The sequence below is a fragment of the Solanum verrucosum genome, unplaced genomic scaffold, assembly GCF_900185275.1.
Source record: "Solanum verrucosum unplaced genomic scaffold, falcon-dt-bn FXZP01000022.1, whole genome shotgun sequence".
In the NCBI taxonomy this organism is placed as follows: domain Eukaryota; kingdom Viridiplantae; phylum Streptophyta; class Magnoliopsida; order Solanales; family Solanaceae; genus Solanum; species Solanum verrucosum.
In genome coordinates, this window is record NW_026020086.1 from 3,601,890 (window position 1) to 3,611,001 (window position 9,112).

The 9,112-nt window shown below is 33.9% G+C and overlaps 1 protein-coding gene across 1 annotated transcript; it reads right to left on the reverse strand.

Moving 5' to 3' along the window:
- Window positions 1-7,136: 7,136 nt before the first annotated feature.
- On the reverse strand, window positions 7,137-8,296 carry LOC125824596 (putative GDP-L-fucose synthase 2). Its single transcript, XM_049504000.1, has one exon. It carries the CDS (start codon window positions 8,240-8,242, stop codon window positions 7,301-7,303), a length of 942 nt encoding a protein of 313 aa, XP_049359957.1. The 5' UTR covers window positions 8,243-8,296; the 3' UTR covers window positions 7,137-7,300.
- Between the last annotated feature and the right edge of the window lie 816 nt (window positions 8,297-9,112).

Below are 9,112 nucleotides of genomic sequence, written 5' to 3' on the forward strand. Positions count from 1 at the left end.
TTCTGGCTAAGATTTAACTAAATCTGCATCTTCTTTTTTTTTTTTTTTCGAAATTTGTAAAAAACGAATAATAAAAATCCATTGCAATTACCTTCTAAAAAATATAGCAATAGTAATAAAATGTGAAAATATTACTACTAACTTATATATAGATTCTTGAACAATAAATAACTTTTTGGTAAATTCTAGACTCTAAAATCTTGAAATTCCAATGATTAAAAAAAAAAAATGAGCGAAAAAAACGTTTAAACTTGTTATTAAGTAACTCATTCGAGGTTAAATGAGAATACTATGGGGAAAAAAAGGAATTCATTCAGAAATAACATAATTGTGTGCAAAATATTGATTATTTATCGACGCCATCTATCGAGAAATGCAATGGTTATTGATTCGTAGATTAGAAACCTTTGGTAAAATAATCACTTATTTCTCTGTCTTTCTATATTATTTAAATATATCATATTTTTTCTTGTCTTGTTACCTACATTATTTTACTGGTTGTGTCTATCTTGCTATTTTACTGTTGTTAATTTTTTCTTTAGCATATTTTGATAATACATCGTCATGCTGAAAGTTTATCAAAAATAACCTCTACAAGATAAAAATATGAACAAAGTAATGCATATATCTTATTCTTCTTATACCCTAGTTGTAGATATATATATATATATTCATAATTAGGTCATTGGGAACTTTTTTAGGTCAACACCTAGAAATATGATTTTTGTGCCAATTAGAGATTAATCATCACAATGAGAATGTCCACTCAAGTTTCAAACAACAACTTGCGCTAGGCCATAATTACTATGGTTCACATGTCAAAATAGTTTCAACATCATCAAATAATTGATGAATGATAATATGCCATCAAGAGTGGTAGAGGAATAAACACGATCTCTCCGTTATTAATTAGAGATTTCAAATTTGAGTCTTATTATATTTATCGTAGAACACTAGCACTTGATCAATATAATACAAAGTAAGGACTATTATATTATATAATCCACCAGATAGGGTCTAAAATAAGTAGGTGCACTACTTCAAAGAGATAGAGAAGTTGTTTCAGAAAAAATTATGTTCTATTTTGAAATTTTTAGATTCGTAAGATCATTTTAGGTATTGAAGAAAATAATGTCTTTGGTGGTGTTAAAAGTTGGGGAAAAGGACAAATATACCCCCGAATTTTCAATAACTCAACAGCTACTCCAATTTCAAGAATTAATAATATTGAGGTTTCTGTTTTGAGTTCTTCCATCAAAATTTATTTAGTACTCATTTTGCAGAATTAAAAAAAAAAATCCTTCTCAAAAATAAATAAATAAATATATTAGGAAACCAAAAGAATATTGTTGCAGATATCTAATGAAATTTGCCTTTGTACTCATTCAACAGAATTAATTTGTACTCATTCTGTCATATTGCCAATTTTTTTATTAAAAAGAAAACACAAAAAACAACAAAATAAAGAAAAGAAGTACAAGCTTAAAGAGATGGTAAAGAGAGATTTCCTATTTATTTTGTAGTTTATGATTTTCATTTTATCTAATGAAATTTGCCTTTGTACTCATTCAACAGAATTAATTTGTACTCATTCTGTCATATTGCCAATTTTTTTATTAAAAAGAAAACACAAAAAACAGCAAAATAAAGAAAAGAAGTACAAGCTTAAAGAGATGGTAAAGAGAGATTTCCTATTTATTTTGTAGTTTATGATTTTCATTTTATCTAATGAAATTTGCCTTTGTACTCATTCAACAGAATTAATTTGTACTCATTCTGTCATATTGCCAATTTTTTTATTAAAAAGAAAACACAAAAAACAGCAAAATAAAGAAAAGAAGTACAAGCTTAAAGAGATGGTAAAGAGAGATTTCCTATTTGTTTTGTAGTTTATGATTTTCATTTTATTTTTTTACTTGGTTCTCTTCATAGAGAAAAATGCAAAAATAAAGTAGTTTTAGATAACATCCATCACATAATAATTTTTCTAGTACTTATTCCGACCAATACAAGTACCGGATAATTCTATCTGTCAAAGCTTCGAGTAGTATTATCTTTCCTCCGCAGGTACTTAAATCTAAGACTTCATGGTTCTCGATCCAACCATCCTATTTTTCTACTTATACTTGTGTTACATCTTCATTTATCAATTTTTGTAGATTGTTCTTATTTTAGCCTAACCAAATATCTATCGTAATGGAATCACAACTGCTATCCTTTGGGTGTGCATCGGATAAATCTTGCTCTAGTCTAATAGTCAGCAAACCACTCAGGTTCAATGGAATCACAACTGCTATCCTTTGGGTGTGCATCGAATAAATCTTGCTCTAGTCTAATAGTCAGCAAACCACTCCGGAGAGATAAACCGCATTTTATAGTTCTACCTCTCCTTTGGCATTTAGCAACTTCAATATAACCTTGAAAATACGAACAAAAGTCATACCATCATAGTTAACAAATCCGCAGCATCTATGCTATGCTATTTGCACACTTGTACTTGCCTTAAACAGCAACAGCATACCAAGTGACATCCTACAAGTGAGGTATGTGGAGAAGGGGAAGGTAGAGTGTACGCAAACCTTACCCCAACCTCATCGAGGTAGATAAGTTGTTTCTGAAAGACCCTCAGCTCAAGGAATTTTCTTTCAAACCAAGTTATAAGTTATAACTGATAATATGAAGCACAAAGATTTAAGCACACAAGCATCGTCACATTCAATACTGGAAACAGCAAGATAAGATGGAAATAAGGAAGTTTACTAGCCACCAAGTCATAAACATGAAATCTCAAGGAAATCAATTTCAAAGAAAACCATGTTCGATCGATACTTATCCTTTGGCAGCTTCTTGTGTGTATGGTGAAAGTGAAATGAAAAGGACAAACCAGAAAATACCAGTTTTTAGTGGCCTATTCAATCAATATTCCAATAACCATATGAACTCAACAGGCTTCAATGGTTCAATTCTATAGTCTCGCCCCATCAAGATGGGGGAGGGGAGCTAGGGTGGAAAAGAATCATAGTTCACCATCTTTTTCTTTAGTTATACCGAGAAATCCATCTAGAGTCCACCTTTAGGACCTGTTTGAGCTAACCGCAAGGCCGCAACTTTCAAACCTCAAGCATGATGGGGCCGTCCCTCTATTCTTCTCCACTTAAATAGTGGAGTTAGTTCACTTGGCATGGGGATCAACTTGTAACCTAATACACAGGTCCCTCAATCTTTGCCAATTGAACTGAACCCACGGTGGGCGTGGGGGTGAGGGTGATGGTCCAATTATAGTGCAATACTTCATGTTTTCCTTCTTAGTCACATTAAGATTCAGAAACAGCATATAAGCTCACTCACACTAGCAGGACCACCAATTAGGCAGAACAACAACATATCCAGTGACCAGTGCAATACCACTAGTAGTGTGTACGCAGATCTTACCCCTTACCTTGGGAGGTAGAGAGGTTGTTTTAGATAGACCCTCGGCTCAAGGAAGACTACCAACCAGGCAGAACTCTACCAAATGATCAAATGTCCTCGCCCAGCATATAATCTACTGAAAATGGCATGCAATTGTCTATTCAAATTAACATAATTATAACATGTCATTAAAATTAGAGTTACTGTTAAGTTACAAGTGATCAGCGACAAAGTTTTGAGCAATTACTAGGAAGTATCAACAAGTTAATTCATGGGAAAGAAATGTTATCAGGTAGGAACTAAAATGATGAATCAACAAGCATTGCTTTGTACCCCACATCCAAGCCATATTTCTGGAAGCTTCCTGTGTCATGTCAAAGAATTTTTTGTGGTTTCCTTTTTCGTTTTCTGTCTGCACAACAGTTACACATAATGATTGGGAGAGGCTATTTTCTCCCTATAATGCACATGTGTACACATGACAAATTGAATTCCGCATTTTCTCCCATTTTATCAATATCCATAGGCTTCTCGTGTTTTGGGTTTATATATTATATAAAGTATCTAGATGTAAAATGAATAATTTGGATATTTATCTATCACAAATTGAAATTGTTCCATCTCGGCCTTCTTCATATTGATATTGCCCTAAAAACCAGCAAGTCTACAGACATTGGAGAGGACAATTTTAGTAGAAGCAAACACCACAGAAGTTGGTGTTCCTTAGAAGTATAACCTACTCTTGTTCAAGAAACCTTGTGGGACCAGCAGATATACTTGGAATACGTCCATTTGAAAGAACTGAACAGATATATAAAGATGTTCATAAATGGATCAAGGTGTCCTATTGATAATTATGATCTTTCTGCAGAAAAATTAAGAGTCAAAACAAGCGTTAACATGCAAATTTCAGAAAATGATTGCGGAGTTAAGACTGCAGCATATAAGCTCCTTGCAGACCGGCTAGTAGGAACCTTTGGCAGAGCAGAACCAAACATAACAAGTCTAGGCCCGGCAATCAATATGCTGGAAGTTGCATGCAATCGTCTGTTCTGATTTAACCTAAGCACAGTATACCTCCCAGCACAACTACTAAACTTCTTATGATAATTGTTTTTTTTTTTTTGAGAAAATACATAAAAAATACCCTTGAACTTGGCAGCACAACTTACTTTAGCACTTAAACTATACGAGCGTTTAAATACCCCCTTAACATCTTTGAAGTGATTTTTTTTCAACCCTAATACTGCAATACCAATCTCACAATGGCAAGTGTATTACACACGTGCCATTTCATTGCCACATCAGTGCCACGTCAGCGCCACCTTGGCAATTATTTAAATTTTGAGTTTTTTTAATTCTTTGTTGTTTCTTTTTATTTATACAATTTTAGAAAGGTAAAAAATAGAAAAAAAATTGAGAATTAATCCAAGATTATAAAAATAAAATCAAACTCTATGGATCCAAGACTAGAAAACATTCAATTTTTAAAGCACATTATCAAAATAAATAAATAATACAAATTATAAAAACTAATTTGAGATAGAAGAAATTATAAAAATTTTATTAAAAAAAGCTTTAAGTTCATCACAATCAACAAACCCTTCGATAAGTAAGATCTTGAAGCAACAATAAGTTGTTGGTTTTTTCATTTTTTTCTTATTCATCACTACTTCTAAGAATAAGTAAGAATAACTTGAAATGAAGGAATGGGTGGGGGTGTTTCGAAAAACAAGAAAGAAGGTGGCGGGGACGGGAGCTCGAAGAAGAAGAAGAAGAAAGGGGTTCGGCAAGTGTGGATGGCGGCGGGGTTCGAAATAGGGGAAAAAGGGGTGCGGGTGGGATGGGGGGGGGTGTTCGAAGAACGAAAGGGTGGGGTTATGGTGGATAAAGGTGGTGGGGTGTGAGGAAGATGAAACCTTATTGGCTGGAAAGAAAAAAAGAGGCCTATTTATTTATTTATTTTGATTTTTTACGTTTTCACTCGCCTTTTCTTTTTTTGTTTGCCACATCAGCTTTTTGGGTGGATTTTAATTCACTTGAAATGAGATTAGGGGGGTAAATAATTATTTGTAAAGTTAAAGTACTAAAATAGTTTAGCGGACAAGTTCAGGGTTTTTTTTTTATGTATTTTCTCTTCTTTTTTTCTATAAACCTTGTTCTTCTTCTTTTCTTTTGAAAGGTCAGATATTATTGATGAACAAAAAGCATTAAGAAACTACAGCATTTTATGATAGTGATTCTTTAGTAAGTATCTAACATAACATTTAGGTTGTAGTAAATTTTTATGTTCCGGGTGAACAGGCAACAAAAGAAAAGTTTTTACTGTTATTAGTGTAGCTTTTAGTTATCTCATAGGAAAGGTCGGTACGTTATACATCTCATATTAGACCCCCCAGAAAAGGCAAAAAAAGAAGCTAAAAACAGTCCGTCTCTTTTATCATATTTATGATATGGCGGCCTTCTTAAGCAAGAGGTGATCCACTAGCAGTTGTAGTTTTCTTGACATATCAAGTCAAGAGGGCAAAGCTCCTAGCAATGGGGGGGAAAGCAGACTGGGTAAGTGGGCTCCTTTCACTTAACTGGTAATTAGGAGTGATTTTTTTTTTTGCGCACGTCTCTACTGTTTTTCTCTTTCAACTAGGAGGATTGGCATTTGGCCAAAGTGATCTATCTCTTTTCTTGGTTGTATTGGAGCTTCATTTTTATTTAGCGAGGAACTGTGTCATTCAGCATCGAATAAACAAAGCTGAAAGCGTTAGGCATCTTTGGAGCATGTTCAGCTTCCAAAATTCCTGGAGTTACGCTACGTCGCTACGACATTATCATAGAAGGAAAACATGACTATCAGAATAGAAATTAAAATTATGACATCAGCTGTGATTTTAGACTCAAATAGAAACCCCTCACTCCATTTACAGGTATTGCTTGCAACCCCACATCCCAAGAGCTAAACTACTGGAAGCTTCATGTGTCAATGTCAAAGAATTCTTTATGGTTCCTCTACATCATTTTCTTTCAGCACAAAAGTGACAAATTATATGGAAGCGGATATTTTTTTTGTCACTGTAGTACCCATAACATGTTGAATTCCATGACTTACAAAGACTAACAAAAGGGAGTATGTGGTATGTGGGAGGTAGCAAGTACCACATGGAATTAGTCAAGGTGTTGCGATGGCCCGGACACCACGATTATATAAATACAGAAAAACATAAAGGAGTACCATAAGCTCTTTCTAAATGAATGAAATTCCCGTTGGAAGATTCAAACCATTATATTTAGGGACAAGGAAAAAGCTAATATTTCTATATTGACATGGGTTCCTTATAAATGGTCAAAAGAAACTCCTATTTTAATACTATCCTCAAAATAAAAAGAAAACTCCTATTTTGTTAAATAGCTACTCCATTTTACCAAGATGAAAAAAGGTCCTCCTTTTGAACCTTATTTACCATTGTCAACTAGTTTATCACCAACCAGAAAGTAAGGTCAGCACCAATCGTGTTCAGACAACAAAGCTCAATACAAACTGATCCATGTTTCTAAACATTTCACAATGAACTCTTGCAATATTGAACATGAATTCCTGAGAGTGGCAGATCGAATAAAAATTGGATCTGTGGCAAACATAATTAACATAAACATAGTACAAAATCAGTACAACAGAGAATCAATATTTCAATTAAGCTTAATATTGAACATGAATTCCTGAGAGTAGCAGATCAAATAAAAATTGGACCTTTGGCAAAAATAATTAACATAAACATAGTACATAATCAGTACAACAGAGAACCAATATTTCAATTAAGCTTATTATAATCTTTCAACAATCTGACAAACAAAAATAACAATCTCATATCTTGTAAACATTCAATAATCACCTGAACTATTGCTTGCCATAATTCTCCAAGTACCATTTGTAGGTATCAACAAGACCATCCCGGAGCGAAATCTTTGGTATCCAACCTAATCCAACAAGCTTTGAAGTATCCATAAGCTTCCTTGGTGTCCCATCCGGCTTAGTCGAATCCCAAACCAACTCCCCTTTAAACCCCACAACTTCCTTCACCAATTCAGCCAACTCCTTTATACTCACTTCCTTCCCACTCCCCACATTAACATGTTCTAAATCACTATAATTCTCCAACAAAAACACCACTGCATCAGCTAAATCATCAACATGTAAAAATTCCCTTAAAGGAGAACCAGTTCCCCACACAATAACCTTATCAAGATTGTTAACTTTTGCTTCATGAAATCTACGTAACAAAGCAGGCAAAACATGAGAATTCTCAGGATGGAAATTGTCATTTGTACCATATAAATTCGTGGGCATTGCTGAAATTGCATCAAAGTTATGCTGCAATCTATAAGCTTGACACATTTTGATACCAGCAATTTTCGCAATTGCATACCATTCATTTGTAGGTTCCAAAGGGGCAGTTAAAAGTGCATTTTCGGGAATTGGTTGAGGAGCAAATTTAGGGTAAATACATGAAGAACCAAGGAACAGAAGCTTCTGAACTTTGTGATTGAAGGATGAAACGATGACGTTCGTTTGGATTTGGAGATTTATAGTGATGAAATCAGCTGGGTAAGTATTGTTTGCGTGTATGCCGCCGACTTTCGCGGCGGCGAGGATGACGTATTGAGGTTTCTCGTCGGCGAAGAAGGATTCGACGGCGGATTGGTTAGTGAGATCGAGATCGGAATGTGTACGGAGGAGGAGATTTGTGCAGCCTAATTGGTGAAGTTTCCGAACCACGGCGGATCCGACGAGTCCACGGTGGCCGGCGACGAAGATCTTAGCGGAAGTATCTATCGGCATTTTGTGTGTGGTGGACTCAGATTTCTGTGTGAAATGAGATAATACAAATAAATTTGCATTAACAATATTTAGATAATTGTGATTCCGGCGTCAAACTAACGCCTAAATCCTAATTCGACTAATTTTTTTTTTATAATATATATGTCACTTTTTTCCGAACAATATATATGTTACTTTTTTTTTAATTCAATTTACGTATTCTTCGATACATATCATCTTCCACAAAATATGTCTATTTTTTGCTTTTTAAGTGAGTCATGTACAGATCATATATTCCCCCTTAATATTTTTTAAATTGTCTGATACAAAGAATTTACAAAAAAAATCCTTTATATAGAATAATGCTAATTAATTTTACTATATTTAGTTAGGTGTACCTTCCAAATTATTGAATGTAATAATTGAGTAATTTAAGATTAACATTATTTGATTGTATTGAAGTTATTATTATTCAAATAATACACACATTTGATGACATGTTAAAAATGCTTTCGAGTTTCATTTTCATAATAATATCTTAGGCTCTTAAACAACAATTATCATATTATTTGTTGTTGCAGTTTTTTCTTCCTAAATGCTATTTAGGGACAGATTCGGATGGAAGTCTCTAAAAACCCAATGACTTTTATACCGACTCTATAATTATACCGAGAAATTCATCGTTTAAGAAGAAATAGAAGCTCAACATGATACTCAACAACAGCATACCAAGTGTATTACACCCAAGAGTGGGGGATTTGGAGAGGATAAATAGTAGTTTTATCCTTACATCATGAAATGAAGGTAGAAAGATTGTTTCCGAAAAACGCTCGTCTCGGAAGAAAAAGAAGGCACTGAAAAAAATCATACATATCCAACTAGAATTGAAAG

Excerpts from the sequence above, each read along its gene's own strand:
- LOC125824596 (XM_049504000.1), bottom strand. The coding sequence starts at position 8,242 with ATGCCGATAGATACTTCCGCTAAGATCTTCGTCGCCGGCCACCGTGGA.